This window comes from Momordica charantia (assembly GCF_013281855.1).
Source record: "Momordica charantia cultivar OHB3-1 chromosome 4 unlocalized genomic scaffold, Mcharantia_2.0 BLBB01000004.1, whole genome shotgun sequence".
In the NCBI taxonomy this organism is placed as follows: Eukaryota; Viridiplantae; Streptophyta; class Magnoliopsida; order Cucurbitales; family Cucurbitaceae; genus Momordica; species Momordica charantia.
In genome coordinates this window covers 25,434,773-25,452,303 of record NW_028275162.1, presented here as the reverse complement: position 1 = coordinate 25,452,303, position 17,531 = coordinate 25,434,773, and the positions used below count along the sequence as shown (strand labels likewise).

At 34.5% G+C, this 17,531-nt stretch overlaps 2 protein-coding genes across 3 annotated transcripts; both read left to right on the top strand.

Annotated features, from left to right (window-relative positions):
• The first annotated feature begins 591 nt into the window (after positions 1-591).
• ARA6 (Ras-related small GTP-binding family protein) lies at positions 592-4,884 on the top strand. Its single transcript, XM_022278546.2, has 8 exons — positions 592-787; positions 1,073-1,146; positions 1,537-1,620; positions 1,750-1,844; positions 2,008-2,113; positions 3,277-3,366; positions 3,498-3,584; positions 4,519-4,884. Exons 1-8 carry the CDS (start codon positions 763-765, stop codon positions 4,555-4,557), a joined length of 600 nt encoding a protein of 199 aa, XP_022134238.1. The 5' UTR covers positions 592-762; the 3' UTR covers positions 4,558-4,884.
• Positions 4,885-8,536: 3,652 nt separating this feature from the next.
• Positions 8,537-14,472, top strand: SDP6 (FAD-dependent oxidoreductase family protein). Of its 2 annotated transcripts, XM_022278525.2 has the most exons (7): positions 8,538-8,989; positions 9,248-9,721; positions 10,261-10,592; positions 11,704-11,864; positions 12,130-12,388; positions 13,785-14,083; positions 14,187-14,472. In XM_022278525.2, coding segments are annotated over exons 1-7 (1,890 nt in total). In that variant the 5' UTR covers positions 8,538-8,625; the 3' UTR covers positions 14,188-14,472. The 2 variants fall into 2 exon arrangements, with proteins under 2 accessions (XP_022134218.1, XP_022134217.1); XM_022278526.2 differs by lacking the exon at positions 14,187-14,472 and having other exon boundaries at positions 8,537-8,989; positions 13,785-14,084.
• The last annotated feature ends 3,059 nt before the right edge of the window (positions 14,473-17,531 follow it).

The window sequence follows — 17,531 nt, the reverse complement described above, 5'->3', positions numbered from 1 at the left end:
TAAAAGAGGGTGGTTAAGGATTCTTAAAAGGAATATTTTGTGAATCAAATATATGGTTCTCGATCATATTAAGTTCTACGCAACTTTCTTTACTTTTTGGGAGGTGTCTTTCATATTAAAAACAATTGCATTTTGATGAGGTTCACGAAACGATTGAACAACAATTGCTTCTGTCCACAAGCAATTTAGCCAACTCAAAACAGGACATGCCAATGGCACAACGAAACTATATATCTTGCAATCTCCACTCACGTTTTTTGAGAAAATAATTTTAGAACACCCGGTCGAAGAAAATGTTTTGAAAAACATATTGGATAGCATATTACAAACTTAAAGCAACATAAGATAAACAATGGCTTTCACTCATGATAAGTTGGTTCATTTTGCATATTATTGTGTTTTTGGAGGTATTTTTTATTTTTAATTTAAAAAAGCACTTATATAGAAGTCCGGCCCAATTGGCCCACTTTCGTTATTGGGCTCAGTTGACGTCTCTTCTTCTCAGCGTATCGGATTCGGATCTATTTGAGTTTCGGATCCGATATATCATTTTTCTGGTAGACGACGTCGTTTCTGTCTGCGATTCATTGGAAGATGAAATGTGAAATATTGTGGAAAAGTTTTTAACAGCCATTAACGAACCAGTCCCGGAGGCGCAAGCTTTCATCTTTTGCAGAATACTCCAATTGCTGCGTGGACTCTACGAAAGTTCAATCAATAGCTTAATTACTTGGATCGATTATTTTACAGACCTTGATCGCCATGGGTTGCTCCTCCTCTCTCCCAGGTATCTTCCTTTGTCGAATTCGTTGCTTCAGTTCTTGAGGGTTATCGGGTTCATTTCTCTGTCTAAGTTTGATCTAAGAGGATTTATTGAAAAATTTAAGAGGTACTGTTTGGTCAGTTCTTTGTTTTTTATTATGGAGTTGTTCTGGTTCTTTGATTTTTTAACGGGGACATTAGGGTTTGGTGGGTTTTTTTTCTCCCTCAAGTCATTTACTTCAGTTTTTAGTTTTACTGATGGCAGCGTATTTCGAGTTTGGTTGATCTTTTTGGGGGTTTTATTATACAGACGGGACTTCTGGGCGATCGGGTGGGCTTAATCCAGAGAACAGTGCAGATGATTCCAAGAATTTACGCGTCAAGGTATTTGAGAAGCAACAAAAAGCTGGTTTTTGTTTTTATTCACTGAGTGTTCGGCTGATATTTGCTCATGATGTATTTTTTTTCTTTTCTTTCCTTTTCTTTTTCATTGTTAAAGGAATAAGACCCCCTTAAGTGAGTTCTTTGTTAGACTGATAAGCGGAAATTTTGTTGATTTTCAATTCTTTCCCGTAAGAGGACAAACATACGATGGCTAAGATGCAGCAAAGGTTTCCTTGTTGGGGAATTGATAATCAAGATGTTATCAAATTTAATGATATTCAAAGTTGAAGATATGCTAATATGTCTGGTTGAGCGCTTGCTGAGAAAGCATAAAAGTTTCTATGGTCTCTTATTAGTTATTTTTCATCTTCTCTTTCTGTCTCCATGCAGCTTGTCCTGCTGGGTGATTCTGGTGTTGGTAAAAGCTGTATTGTTCTTCGCTTTGTCCGTGGTCAGTTTGACCCAACATCTAAGGTCAGGATTGTATTACGGTCCAGAAATTATTATAAATATATGCTTAACACAAGTAAATTTGTGTTATTATCATTTCATTCCCAAAGTAATTACAATATTTTGGTTATAAATGTTCGTTGGAAAACTCAGGTAACTGTTGGAGCATCATTCTTGTCACAAACAATAGCTTTGCAAGATTCCACAACAGTGAAGTTTGAAATATGGGACACCGCTGGGCAAGAGAGGTAGGATCATCTAAATCTCTAGTAGATATCCTCAAACTCCTCGTGTCTTTAACTTCTTGGCGAGCTACATTAATCTCATTGGCAGTCTTTTTCTAGCTTGCTTCATAGTCACTAGAGCTTTTTGTTGCAAGAGTGTTGTCATTGTTGATTTTTCTTGGTTTAGGTATGCTGCATTAGCTCCACTTTACTATCGAGGTGCTGCAGTTGCAGTTATTGTATATGATATAACAAGCCAAGATTCCTTCGCTAAAGCACAATATTGGGTTAAGGTATGTTTTAAAGTGATGATTAAAGTAGTTTTTGTCCTATATTTACTTCTTGTGATTGTTGTATCTGTTCAATTCCAAATTGTAACATCATTGGGCCTTTTACTAGTGATGATCTTATTCCATAGGTATTATGCGTGAGCGTAACCAAAGCAAAACCTAGGAGGCAATTCTTCATTAGCTGAGATTGCCACTCAGTACTGGCCAATTTGATACAGAATCTAATTCTTTTTAATCCATGGATATATTATCTTTTTTTTTTCTTTTTATGAAAAGTTGAGCTTTCATTGAGAGAAATGAAAGAATACAAAGGGGTATACCTAAAAAAAAAAACCAGCCCAACAAAAGGAGCCAAATTAAAAGAGGGCTCCAACCAAACAAAATCAAGTCTAAGGAGTAATTACGAAACACTTTGGACACCGAGGCCCAAAGGGACACAACCGACACATTGAACCTAACAAGGTCCCACACCTGCTCCCATGATCTCTCAACCCTTCTAAGATTCATGTGGTTCCTTTCAAGCCACAAAACCCAAAGAACAGCAAAGACACCCGCTTGCCACAAAAAGCGACCCTTGTCCTTGAACGGAGGATAGTGAAGAGCCTCCTCAAGCATGGAGCAACAATCTCCATGGATATATTATCTGATGATCACATTTCCCTATCTATCTGTTCCCTTGTAGCTTATACTGGCAATATGGTTTTGATATTGGCTCATTAGGATGCTCGATAACCTTGTGCCGAGGCCTGAAGATTATCACTCCTTTTTAACTCCTTTTTCCTAGTAGATGAAATTCGTTACATCTTTGCCGCTTGATAAGCAATCCTCTCTTTTTATGGGACTTCGTTGTTAATCAGTCTCCAATAGAAAGGGTATGGAAGTTGGAACTTTTTCCATCTGAGATGTCTCAGGTTTTGTGTTCGGAGAGGAAGAAAGAGAATTTTAAATGAACAAGTTGGACAATATTTTGTCAGTTTGAATAAAAATATTTATGTCTGGTATAAAGTGAATAGTCTAAAAGATTTCTCTTCATTTTGCAAAAGAAAAATATTTCTCTTCTTCTTTTTTTAGTTTGCATGCATGGTATATCCTTTGACTAGTTCAGTTTGAGTTGGTCATCCTTTGACTAGTTCAAAATCTTCACAATCCATATTGGGCACTTACAGGAGCTACAAAAGCATGGCAGCCCTGATATTATTTTGGCATTGGTCGGTAACAAAGCTGATCTTCAAGAGAAAAGGAAAGTGTCTGTTGAGGTAAAGTCGGTATTATTCAATCGAATGCATTCTTCTTCTTCTGTCTTCTTTATTTATCCTCCTTTTATGTTATTTTGTTTTTTGCAAATGGGGAAATAATTCACTGATATACTTATGTGTCACTTTTGAAGGATGGCACTGAGTATGCAGAGAAGAATGGAATGTTCTTTATTGAAACTTCTGCAAAGACTGCAGATAATATAAACGAGCTGTTTGAGGTATTCCTGATTTTATCCTTTTAGTATGATTTTCATAGCTGCTGTCTATAAACAAGGTAGATTATTGTGTATGCTACTTTTATGATATTCCACTGTTGTTAGAGTGGTATTAAACAATTTCAATTGAATATTCCTAGTGGATGCGAATGGGAAAGATATTGAATACTGCCGAGAATTGGCAGTTAGAAGTTCAGAATCTGCTTAATACATTGTCATAGGCTGTTAACTTTATAATATTCATTATAGTTGGTAGCCTTAGGAAATGAATTCTTTATTGGTGGTGGTTATGTTGAACTCCATCAAGTGTGAAGTTGGAACGTTCTTTCACCCCAGCTCTTTGTTGGTGGTTGTATCTTAACGTTATGCTACTCCATGAGGTGTCAAATCAAGTTGTTTGCTGTTAGAATGTTCTTGTCTTCTTACAACTCAAGGTCTTTATTGGTGGGTCTATCTTTTCATGATTGCTCAATGCCATGCCACCCTTATAACTGTGGCCTGCGGAATGAAGTTATATCAATTTCTGCGCGGATCCGTCGTTTTTTTGGATTGGATTGCTTTCTTTTCCTTGCAAAATTGTCTTCAGCGAATGTTTTATTGCACACCTCTCTCTAATTCGTGCTTTTAGTAGACACTTTATGAAATTGGGAAGTTTATTTATTAATCTCTAGTCCTCAGATACATTGGCATATCTTCCCATCTCTGATAAGATAGCATACGTCTATCATATCCCAAATAGGAAAAATCCTAGAGATACACATTTAACTGCTCAAATTATGTGAAGATGTTCAGTAGTTTTCGTGCTCACTTATCGAGATGCTGTTTCCTCTTTATCCAAAGCTTCTATAGAAATGTATATCACTCATCCCAATAGGGGCCACTTTGATCTTTCATTCAAATGCATTGTGGGATCAACTGTTTCTTCTTTATTTGGCAGGAAATTGCGAAGCGATTGCCACGACCAACTTCCTCATGATTGAAAACCGCTGTGACATTAATTATTTAATCAGCTCAGCAGCATATTTTACAGGAAATCGCTTTGCTCCCATGTGATCTGTATAGTGTGGTGAGTCCTGCAGTCTTTCGCTTTGTTATTTGCTTTGACTTGTTGATATTCAATCTAAAGTGTAACAAATGGTGAAAGATTCATTCCCCTTTAAACCATAAACTGCATTTGTAGACTATATTTTCTCTGGATTCTTAGAAAAAAAGGTAGATTTTTTTTTTCTTTTTACATGGGTTTCTGTTGGAGTGCAAACATTTTACGGATCAAATAAAGCATCATGTATTGCAATTTGGTTCTTTTTCTGGTGTTTTGGTGCATTCTTTGCCCTTTTCTACTAGATTATTCAACAGATACACTGATTTTGAACACGCTTTTTCTCTAAAACCATGTGTAAATCATTGTCAAACATTAGAGTATGTTTCAAAGGGTCAAAATCACTTTTGTCATTACCAAAATTACTTTTGTTATCTTCTAAAATCATGTATAAACCTGTCTTTAAAATCTTACACTGCTTACTCTTTTTTTCCCTAAAATGAAAACCAACTAATAAATTTTATTTTTTAAGTTAATAAAGGTCGAAAATCACAGATGGTTATTGAACAATATTTTTACATTTGGACAGTAAGAGGTAATTTTTTTTATTATGAAAAAAGGTTCAGATATAAGGAGAAGTGGAGAATTTATTTTTATATTTAGTTTGATCCGTTCATTAAAAATTAAATTTGAAAATTTTCTAAGGCTCAATTAATGCATTAATTCAATCTAGATAATGCTAAAGGCAAATTCATTTGAATGGTCTTGAGTTATTCTACAAAAATTCTCAATCCTAACTACAAAACGAAATGAAAGTGTAACCTTTTGGTAATATAAATTTAATTACAAGCTATTTGAACTTTAATGTATTATTTCAATAAACTTCTAGGGGCATTTAAATAGGTGTTTAAGTGAGCATAACTCAATGGTTATTGACAACCAAAAGGTCGTGGATTCGATTCGCTTTCAATTTTATGTCTAATAAATTCAAGAATTTTATTTGTGTGTCTAATAGTTTATGATCTATTAAGTGCTTTTTAAAATCTACGAATCACTTAAATACAAATTTGAAAATTTAGAATTCTTTTAGACATAAAATTGACACATATTTCAATTTTATGTCAAATAGATTCATAAATTTTGAAAGAAAAAAATATCAGAAGGTTTATTATATACAAAAAAAAAAAAAATCGAATGTTCAATGACCAATTACATACTTTATGTTTTTCAAAAAAAACAAAAATTACATGGGGGGCGAGGCTCGGGGGAACCTGTCCCCCAAAGCTTATTTGACCTGCATTTTTTAATACACATAGATTTGCAGATCTTCCGGCACTGAGCAGGCGTCAGTCCCTATACACGGTCTTACGACTTTGCGGAGAGCTTATTAGACACAAAATTAAAAGTGGGAGAACTTATTAGATACTTTTAAAAATCACGAATCTATTAGATTTAATCTTTGAAATGATAGAAACTTATTAAACATAATTCAAAGTTCATAGTATATAGTTTACCTCATAATTAAAAAAGGTTAAAAGTAATCCATCTCACGAGAAACAGCATTTATTGCTTATTCAAATTTGAAAATTTTGAAATTCAGCATTAAATTTGATTTTGAGAGCCTGATATGGGATTAGAAGAAGAAGGATAAAAATTAATATTAAAAGTAAAATTTAGAAAAAATAAAAATAAAAATGGTGGCACGCAACCCTACGTGGATGGGATTATCCAGTGAGGCTTTTAAAATACCTTTGTGAATAAATAAATAGATAAAAAGGAAGAGTCTTCGGAAGTACATATTTTTCAAATATAAAAGTTCCATAAAACTTTAGGTTCTTATTTTTCTATTAAAAAAAAACAACAAACATCTCTTTATTGTTGTGATTCCAGGCTTCTTCTTTATTGTTATTTTTTAGAATATGACCATGTCAACCTTGCAATTATTTTGGTTTTTTTTTTCCTGATATCAAAATGTCTCTTTTAATTTATATACTTTTGACCTCTATTTATCTTATAGACAATGAAAATCTGTTAATACAAATTTATGACTACATCTTATTTAATAAGTGAAATGTCATATTAAAATTATAATAATAATAAATGAGATAAAGATGAAAATAAATGTCCAAAAAGTAAGAAATACAATACAATGACTAAAACTTTGATATAAACAAAGTTAGAGATTACACAATCAAAATAATATTAGACCATATATTTATTATTAATTTCCCCTTTTTCCTTGTAATTCAATTTTGGAAAATCCAAATAATATGGAGAGGAAAAGTCACGTGCATCCCGGAGTTCCTTGTTTCAGTGGCCGCCGCCGGTCACGTGCAACTGCCGTCGCCGGATCACGAGCTCCTTTCTTCCCATAGACCTCCGAAGTTGAGCTTGCTTATTCTTCTTCTTCTTTTTTTTTTTTTTTCTTTTTTCGGTTCTTTTAATAATTAATATAGCCTGTCAAAAAATTTAAAATTAAAATTAATATATATGATATTGTGAATTTACCTAAACACCACTTGCCTAATGGGTGCAGTGCAGATGAGGTGTCCATGCCCATAACTTTATTCACACCGGACATGGACAAGACAAAGGATCTTCCATATTTTTTTTCCGTATTTTTAATAGACTTTAATCTACAACGAGATATGAATTATTCACCGAGCTAAGTTTATGTTAATAATTTCGATTTAGTCGTGTATGTTTTAATGTTTTTAAGTTCAGGCCCTCATTGTTAATCAATATTTTTTTATAATAAAAAGATTGAATAATTGGTTAGTGAATGTTAAAGTTAGTTTATAATAAATTTAAATGTTAAAATTAGTTTATAGTAAATCTGTTTGTCATGATATTTTGTGAATCGGTGAAAGTTTAGAAGATAAAAACTCAGCATAAATTTAACTCAACGATTGACGTCTTTGATCAAGACGTCATGAGTTTGAATCCCTCACACCAACTTGTTATACTGAAAATAAAAGTTTTAGATGATAAAAAATTATTAAGATACGAAAGATTCTAATTCATTCTAAAGAATTTGTAAGAAACTAGTAGAAATTTTAAGTTTCTTTTATCTTGTTACATCTATCTCCTTTAAAATTATTTAAGAATTCATCAACTGGGACTAAACCAAAACTTTTCTAACCCTATAAACTAAATTGAAAAAACTACAAAATATTAGACACTAAAATATATATTTATTAAATTTTTTTAAAATATGCTTGCATGTGAGACTTATACGTATATATATGTCAAAATAGCTTAGTTCAACTAATTAAGACATTTATATTCGACTAAAAAGTCATGAGTTATCGTACTTTTAGACGGTGAAACGTTGAATTTTGTTTGTTACAAGGAGAATAATGAAAAAAAATATTATAACAAAGAGGAAAAGTTATTATTTTTGAAACATGGTGTTAAAAAGGTATAGTAAATTCATATTAAAAAATACACTAAATTTGGAAAATAAATTATATAGTAATTTTGAATAAAAATACAGTAAATTTAGAAGAAAAAAAAGATGCAGTGAAAAAAAAAAGACAAATTAACTAAAAGAGAGAGAAAAGAAATGAAGAAAAAGATTGATAAAAAGGGAGGTGAGAATAAATAAAAGGGAAAAAAGCGTCCAAAAGTTTATGAAAAAAAAAAAGAACTGTAAGATATTTAATGAGATATTAATTTTCATAAAATAATTAAAAACCAAAAAATGAAAAAATGTTCACATATTATTGGATCGGATGACCAAGCCTTTTCCTCTTAAAGATATCCGGATAGAATTTCAATTTTCAATTTCCAACGCGACTTCTCCATAAAAATTTAAAAATAACTAAAATAATTCTGTGTAATATTATTTTATTACATATATATATATATATATTTATTTATTTAATTAAAATTAGTAATCGTTTCTCGTGGTCTTTTTATTGATTTTATTTTATTTTATTTTCATAAATCCTCTGTGATTCTCTCGCATCACGACATCAGCACCTTCCTTCCCGCTCCGCCCTCATGTCCACCGCCACGCGGCTGAGTAGGCTCGCCGTCGCCGCCGTCGCCACCGCTGCCGGCGGTTCTATCCTGCTTCAGCCTTCCCTCTCCTCCAATGACCGCGGTGCCAGTGGTCACGCGCTCGAGTCCTACAGAAACAAGATCAACGATCCGACTGCCGTTGTTCCGCCGCGATCAGTCCAGGAGTCAGCTTTGATTGGAGCCAGCCCTGTCAATCCTCTTGACATTCTCGTCGTCGGCGGAGGCGCTACCGGTTGCGGTGTCGCTCTCGATGCCGTCACACGAGGACTTCGCGTTGGCCTCGTTGAGCGCGAGGATTTCGCGTCCGGCACGTCTTCGCGTTCGACGAAGCTCATTCATGGAGGTACGGAGAATTTGAAGAATTTGAAAATTCTGTCGTCGTACATTTGTCGAATAATCTTTGTAACCTTTTTCAGATGTCCAATTTTGTTTCTTCGCCGTTTTATGAAGTATACGGTGAAATTCTGCTACTCAATCTGATAATTTTATTTCGATTTAATTGTTTTAGTTCTGCATACGAATTGATTGAATAATCAACAACATTAAGTTTTATTCCGTTTCGTGTTCATGGACGCTAAATTGCCTCGTATTTCATTATCAGGTGTGCGGTATTTGGAGAAAGCAGTGTTCAATTTGGATTATAAGCAGCTTAAACTGGTCTTTCATGCGCTTGAGGAGCGAAAGCAGTTTATTGAGAATGCACCACACCTATGCCATACGTTGCCGTGCATGACGCCCTGTTTTGATTGGTTCGAGGTTATCTACTTTTGGATTGGGTTGAAGATGTACGATTTAGTTTCAGGGCGTCGCCTCTTGCACTTGTCTCGGTACTATTCTGCGCAAGAATCTGTGGAGCTCTTCCCTACACTCGCTAGGAACGGTCAGGGCAGAAGTTTGAAAGGCACCGTGGTGTATTACGATGGCCAGATGAATGACTCGCGGGTCAATGTGGGTCTGGCTTGTACTGCCGCTCTGGCTGGTGCGGCGGTGCTTAACTATGCTGAAGTTGTGGGATTTTTGAAAGACGAGGATAGTGATCGAATTATTGGTGCGAGGATTCGTGACAAGTTGTCAGGTGCTAATTACATGGAACACTATCTTTTATATTTAAATTGAGTTGCTTTGGAAGACTTTTTTCTTTTTAGTTCTGTTAGATTTTTGCAGGGCAGTTCGTGTGGATGCTTTCAGTTTTGCTGGAATTATAATTTTGAGGGTTTAATCTCTCTCTTTCTAAAAAAAAAAGCCTTTCGCCACCCACCTTCTAACTTGATTTCTTTTGCTTTGTGGCGACTACTGTTGAAGGTTTTGATTTTTTTTTTTTTTTAAAAGTAATGTTTCAGTTGAGAACAGAAGGCAAGGAAAAATTCTCCTGTTGGATACTTATGTGAAGGATACTTTTGCCAATCAACTTGCTATACTGATTTTAGATCACTGCAATAACCTCCTGTTGGAAGATGAATCTAGATGTTACATGGTTTTGTATTTGGCATAAATGACAGTAGATGCTAGTTTAAATTACATAAAAAAAACAAGCAATGGAGTGTCCAGTAAAATTCTAAACTTAATATATTCCTTTTATTTCTCTGATCCTCACTAACTATCCATGTGTACCAGGTAGAGAGTTTGATACCTACGCAAAGGTAATTGTCAATGCCGCTGGGCCATTTTGTGACTCTGTGAGAAAGATGGCTGATAAAGAGGCAGTCTCTATGATCTGTCCCAGTAGTGGTGTCCATATAGTTCTCCCTGATTATTATTCTCCCGAGGGAATGGGTCTCATTGTTCCCAAGACTAAGGACGGCCGTGTTGTTTTTATGCTGCCATGGTTAGGACGAACAGTTGCTGGAACCACGGATTCCAACACCAGCATCACTATGCTTCCTGAGCCACATGAGGATGAAATTCAGTTTATACTGGATGCAATCTCTGATTACCTCAACGTAAAGGTATGTGGTTTTATTGTTCTTACCAAAAAAAAGGTATTTGACTTATCATTAACACCTGTTTCTTTATACTTTCTTGTGCAAAATTTAAATATTTTTTTCTTTTTCAATATACTTTTTATTGTATGACTAGGCGTGTTAAAATTTGAAACAGTTGAGAGAATTTTTGAGATGGTTGAACTTACTGATGTCCGTGTATTTATCTGCATTCATTTTTGTGCTTTGGATCCATAAATTTTATGCACGATTTGTTTCCTGCTTTGTAATAACAACATTGAAGCTCAAAACTCTTGTCCTTTAGAAGGCGGGTTTTAGGTGAATGCTAGAACTTAAAATTTATCTTTTTTGTTCATTTGGTTTATCGTTTCTTTTCTTATCTAATCAGTCTAACTACGCCCATCCTTAATTACATTGATGTAGAATCCATCAGCCACTTGCCACATTGCTTCTGTAATATGTGTCTATAACCATGGTTGATAAGTACTCACAATTGAAATTAGTAGCAAAAAATGACATTTAGAAAGAAAAATTTTAAAAAACTTTTCAAGGTATACACTATTAATTTCAAATGGCAGAAGAGAGTTTTCTGTTGATTCCTTACTTTTTATGGTAAAGCATGTATTAAGTTTGAGTTATATGCTTTAGCTCTGCTGATTACAAGAGGGTTGCATTTTAGCACAGTTTAATTTTGTAAGTTTCCTCTTTCACCTAGTCAGCTAAAATTTTCTCCGGGTTCCTTACATCTAGTATTTGTGTGGCAGAAAAGTAAAGGTTGGCTATCTTTTACGAAGTTTGTACGTGGAGAATAAGTTAAAAGATGACTCCAGAGTATTGTTTGTTTTACTGTTCTGTCATGGGATGCTTGGAGCTAATAGTTACCTCATTCAGATGTTGATCAGTGAAAGGGATTATATATGTTGGGTTGGGATTGTGTCCGATGGATAACTGATGGATTATGCATATATTTCAATATCTATGTCCTCCATGGCCCCTGAAAAGTAGTTTTTTATCGTTTTAGTTAGCTTTACTTGTGCTAGATAGAAAATTATGTCTCTTTCCTTCCTCATTCTGATCTGATCTTCTTCAAGGGACTTAATTCCTCTCCAAAATTTAGGTGCGGCGAACAGATGTTCTCTCAGCTTGGAGTGGTATTCGTCCTTTGGCTATAGATCCATCGGCAAAAAGTACAGAGAGCATTTCAAGAGATCATGTTGTTTGTGAAGATTATCCCGGATTGGTCACAATTACTGGTGGGAAATGGACTACTTATCGGAGGTACTATTATCTTGGCTGTGATGAAATATCTGGTCTACACGATTGAGAATTGTCAATGATTGAAATGGAAATCTTAATGCATGTAGCAAGTATTCAATTTGTTGTATCCTTAACGAAGTTGTCATATCAATATCTGGTTAATGTCTTCAATATTGTCTTGCTGTGTAGGCTGGCAGATTATGACTTCTTAGTAAGCCTTACACCTTACATGTTTTGACACTTTTTATCTTCTTGTCTTAATTAGACCATGTTTTCTTGGTTTCAGTATGGCAGAAGATGCTGTTAGTGCTGCTATAAAGTCTGGGAAGCTGAAGCCAACAAATGCATGTGTAACTGACAAGCTACGGCTTGTTGGTGGAGATGGATGGGAGCCTGCATTTTTTACTGTCCTAGCTCAACAATATATACGTATGAAAAAGACTCATAAGGGTAGTGTTGTCCCCGGAGTTATGGACACTGCAGCTGCAAGACATTTATCTCAAGCATATGGTGTTTCAGCTGAAAGAGTGGCTGCCATAGCCCAGGTTTGTGTTTCTCCCCTATACCATTGCTAACTTCTTTTTATAGCTTTTATTCCTTATGCCTCTAAAGAGAATATTTAAGAAATCTAATTTTGACCACCCTTCATTCTGTATGCTGATAGGATGGTCATATTAGGGTTAAATAGGCATTAGTCTGTGAATCTGTCATAGGAATAGTGGTTATATATGCTACATAAATAAGTGGTTGGCAGTTGGCACCATTAATTCTCGGATCGGGCAATCTCAGAAGTAGTAATGTGGCTTTAGCCTCCAAAATGTTGTGGTGTTTCTCTTAGGAAATAGACTCCATTTGGAGGAACTCCTTGTTACAAGTATTGATTGGGCAAGGATGGCTGTGTTTACTATAAAAGCTATAGGCATCAAATGGCCAGTACTAGGAACTCTATTGCCAATCTAGAGAGAGAATTAAGTGTGGAAGATTAAAGTTGGTAATGGATCCTCAATCTCTTTCTGGTCAGATTGGTGGCCAAAATCACTACCGTAAAGGAGAAACTTCGGCATTCTGAATCTTTATTGGTCAAGGATTTTGCTTGAATTTGACTGCTAATGGTTGGTATCTAGAACTTTCAAGTGGATTAAGCTTTCTCATCTTCTTGAAAGCGTTCAGTTCTGACCAAAGGGGTAAGACATCGTGGAGTTGGATTCAGATGGCCTCTTCGGACTGCATCTTTATTCTCCTTCATTAACACTGAAGGAAACGGCGGCGGCGGTGGCGGCGGCGGTGGTGGTGGTGTTTCCTTGAATCAGTTTTTAAAGATTTTTGGAGGAAGAAAGTGCCCAAAAAGGTAAACTTTTGTCTGGCTGCTAAAGGAGGATTGAATACTGCAGACATGGTTTAAAAAGGAACCTTATGTTCTCTCTTCCTCAAGCTGGTGTATTCTTTGTAAAACCAGCTATTTTCTGTCTTCAATCCTAGCCTCAGAGCGATTTGGTCATGCGTGATTACGAGTGTCTTGTGGGAAGTGTGGTGCAAAGAAATGCAATGAATCTTGAAGATAAGTCGAGAATTGGATTTTTTTTGTAACTTCTCACCAATTCAATTAAAATTTTTGGTTGTCTCAAAACAAAATCTTGGAGAAACAGATTAGTTGAATCTTTAAAATTTACATAGGCAGCATTGTGAGTGAAGTCTGCAAAGGTAATTTCAGGAAAATTCAGACGTTTAGTCATTTTTTGAAGTAACTGTTTAATTCAAATAACCTATTTAGAGGAAGGGGAGATCGGCAGTGAACCCAAAGCAAAGTCAATTTCAATAGCTTAGTACGAGATTTGTCATATCCATTCTATAAGATTTTTCCTTTTAGCTTTTAGGGGCTTTTTTAAGTCTAGTTTGTTTGATAAAACTTTTAGGACTAACTCAAATTCTTTTTCACCACAGAATGAGAGTTTGGGGAAGCGATTGGCCCATGGCTACCCCTTCTTGGAGGCTGAGGTTGCATACTGTGCTCGGCATGAGTACTGTGAATGTGCAGTCGATTTCATTGCCAGAAGATCACGGCTCGCTTTCCTCGATACGGACGCTGCCAACCACGCATTGCCTCGAGTAATTGAGATATTGGCATCTGAACACAATTGGGACAAGACAAGACAGAAGCAAGAACTGCAGAAGGCCAAGCAGTTCTTAGAAACTTTCAAGTCTTCAAAAAATGCCCAGTTCCATGATGGAAAGCACAATTAGTGAGTTCCTTAATGCTTTTTGTTTGTTAAATAGTTTTTTTTTATCCTGAAATTCATACATATTCATGAATATGATTTTGCTTGTTTGAAATTTGAATGCAAGGTTTTCAAACCCAATCCAACCCAACCAGCTGAGCAGAATTTTTCAAGAGCTCGACAACTCTCAACTATAATCTAAAATTGCTAGACAGCAACATTTCAATCTCATCAGGTGAAAATAATTATACTCTATGGCCTTTAACTTGTAATTGTTCTTGGCTGAGAGTGCCATGCTTCATATTGGTATAGCCTACACATACCAAAAAAGTATAAAAAAACTAAATTAACTCAAGATTGTTTTGCACCTTATTCACCACAAGAGTATAATGTTATTTTGATTATTTTGAAGATACACTGTCTTCACATTCTCATTTTTCTGTTCATCTTTTATGAGCTTTTTAAGATTTCAGTTATAAATTATTAGAGATTGGGACGGATCTTATTGGAAGTTGGATTACTTTGGGCTCTTTCAGCAATGTTTCCGTTTGTAATTTTATCAAGAGATTAAAGTATTTGACAACTATTCATGTATGTTATTTCTCATTTTTTAAGAAACGTTCTCAAAATTGTATAAAAAATTTGGAGAAAACAAAAAAAAGTTTTCTTGTTTCATTGTTTTCGTTTTCAATGTGTTCCAAAAACGTAATTAAAAACATTGTTTTATCGTTCTTGAAATGTTGGGACTATAAAATTTTATTTTTCTTTATTTAAAAAGAGGAAACGAAAATATTACCAAATGAGTCCTTTGTTATCCATAGTGTTGTTCTCGATTGAGAAGGCAAACTTGTTTCTGTTACTTCATCGTATTTTTGTTTTTGTTCACTTACATTGTAAATTAGGTAAGTGTTTGTCATTTCAGCCGCAATAATCTCTTGAGCTTGAGAGATGAAAAATAAGTTTAGGCCTTTTTTTAGTGAGAATTACTATAGGTCAATTAGAGCATGATTTAAGCGGATAAGACATCTATTGTCATTTTTAGAGTTGATTGTTCGATCTTTCACCTCACTCCACTCCATAATTGTTGAAGTAAAGAAAATGTACTATATAAAAATAGGGAAAAATACATTTTTTGTCCCTACTTGGGGTAGGTGTCAATTTGGTTCATGAAATTTCAAAATGAACATTTTTGGTCCTGAGATTTTGAGTAGGTGTTAATTTAGTCCTTTTCTTAGATTTCGGAACGCTCTAAATAAGAGTATGCACCCGATTCTTCTAATAAGCGATAACATATTTTCTTTGTCATTTTGGCAACAACAAGGAGGGAGTTATTTTGAAATTCATTGTTTGGGTGGTCCACCAACAGAGGGCAACCCCCAGCAACTGAAAGAAAGTCGCGAACGGTTAAAATGAGGATCTTTGACACCTCAATTGGACCGAAGTCCTCTCATGCGAATGAAATCCATTTAGCCAATGTTTTGTCCGGGTTCCTAAAGTTTTCTAAATTATCCCTAACCAACGAAAAAATGACGTGGCAATTAATTGATGACTGGAGTTTTTTTAATTTTTTTTAATGAGGTGTACAAAAATATTAATTTTTAAATAATTTTGTTATTTTTTATTCCTCTCTTCTTTTTATATCTTCATCTTCTTGTTGCCATCTACCACCAGTGCTGTCAATCATCGTCGTCCGTCGTCGCAAGGAGAGCTCTTCCCTCTCTTTGACGACACTGCTTGAATCTCTAACTTCATGGAAAGAGCCAAGCGACTCTACTATTAAATGATTTGACTTGGCAAAAATAAATGAGATAATAGCATAAGGTAAATTTTCTTCAAGCTTCGAAGGCAAAATCCCCGACCCTCCACGTTTACCGAGGATTTTTAATAGGTGGACTATTACGATGGAGTGTCCTTTCATCATTCATGTTAGTAGCAGTAGGATTTTTAATAGCTAGCAGGCATATGTATTAGAAGAAACTTAGTTTATAAATTTTGAGAGTCTGATAATTTAAGAGACGTTACGATAATATTAAAAATCAATAATTTAAGACTCGTTTAGTAATGAAATCAATTTCCGATTCACGTTTCTAGTTTTCTCCAAAATATAGATAAAATTATTATTTTATCATTCTTAACTATAATAAACATTAAAAATAAAACATAACAGAAAATCTTGGGTATTTAATTTAAAAAATTAATTTACATATTAAACTTTAAAAAAAATTAGAGAACAAGAAATAATAATAGTTATCAAAAAAAAAATGTAAAACAAAAAGCGGTTGTTTTCTTTATTAAAAAAGGATAAGCAAGATATGCATAAACACGTTACCAAAAAGACCTTTCTAACCTTTAAACTTGGAAAATAAAAAAATAGTAGTTGGTGACCTAAAGAGAGGCATTGCGACAATTATGAGAAAGAAGAAAAGAGGCTGTTTAACTTTTAAAGTTCAGAAATAAAAAACTGCAATAAGGTGATATGACAATTAAAAAATGGTATGGCAATGATAAGCTGAGTTTTCTTCAACAAATTAATAATGTCGGTTCTGTTGATTAAGGTTTAGTGTATCCCCTCCCTCTCTCTCAGCCCATTAACCATCTCTAGTTTGGAATATTCTTGTGTGAATTTGGATGTGATCCTTTGGAAGAACTCATTGATAATTCTGTGCAAAAATTGAATTGAAACATCCTCCCAAATAAATAGTTTTCCTACACAATTTTCTCAACTTCCTCCTGAAACTCTCCTACTTTAAACACCATCATTTTGCTCTAGTCTAGTCTAGTCCCTAGATTCACTCAAATTCCCTACACAATCCAAGATTCAACACACACAGGAACAAGGGCAAAAATCATTTGGATGATGTTTATCAACATCTCATGAAATTTCAAAGATGGGATTGTGTAAACAACCAGCCCACTTTATCAAGCAGAGATTTATAACCATTTCATATTTCCCAGAGACTAGGTCACAGGCAATAGGTTTGAAGGAGATAAAGACATGGGAAGAGAAGAAAAAGAGAGGAAATAGATTATGATATCCTTATAAGAAGCTTGGTAATCTAATTAATAGAATCGTAAGCCAAATTTCAGGAGGAAAATTAATGGTAAAGTATTTCAGATATCCAACAAGAATCAGACGGGACTATTTAGGAAGCAAGGCAGGCATAGACAATTCTAAAAAGTATGAACACTTCAATTTGGGTAACGTGTTCGAGTGTCGAATACGTATCAGACTCTTGTTAGCTCAATAGATATGTGTCACACACGAGTTGTAGAAAGTGAAATGAATTCGACATTTGTTAGACATGCGTCTGAACACTTGTTAAGCATAAGAAATAGACAAAAATAGTAATATATGACACAATAATAAATTTTGAGGGTGAAATACATCAAACTCATTTTTTTTCCAGCATTAAGACATTTAGTTTCCTTAAAAATGATATATACTTTTTTTTAAATTTATATTTTAATAAAC

Excerpts from the sequence above, each read along its gene's own strand:
- ARA6 (XM_022278546.2), top strand. The coding sequence starts at position 763 with ATGGGTTGCTCCTCCTCTCTCCCAG. Across the intron at positions 1,147-1,536 it reads CCAAGAATTTACGCGTCAAG|CTTGTCCTGCTGGGTGATTC; the intron begins GTATTTGAGAAG and ends GTCTCCATGCAG. Across the intron at positions 3,367-3,497 it reads AAAGGAAAGTGTCTGTTGAG|GATGGCACTGAGTATGCAGA; the intron begins GTAAAGTCGGTA and ends TCACTTTTGAAG.
- SDP6 (XM_022278525.2), top strand. The coding sequence starts at position 8,626 with ATGTCCACCGCCACGCGGCTGAGTAGGCTCGCCGTCGCCGCCGTCGCC. Across the intron at positions 8,990-9,247 it reads GACGAAGCTCATTCATGGAG|GTGTGCGGTATTTGGAGAAA; the intron begins GTACGGAGAATT and ends TTTCATTATCAG. Across the intron at positions 12,389-13,784 it reads GAGTGGCTGCCATAGCCCAG|AATGAGAGTTTGGGGAAGCG; the intron begins GTTTGTGTTTCT and ends TTTTCACCACAG.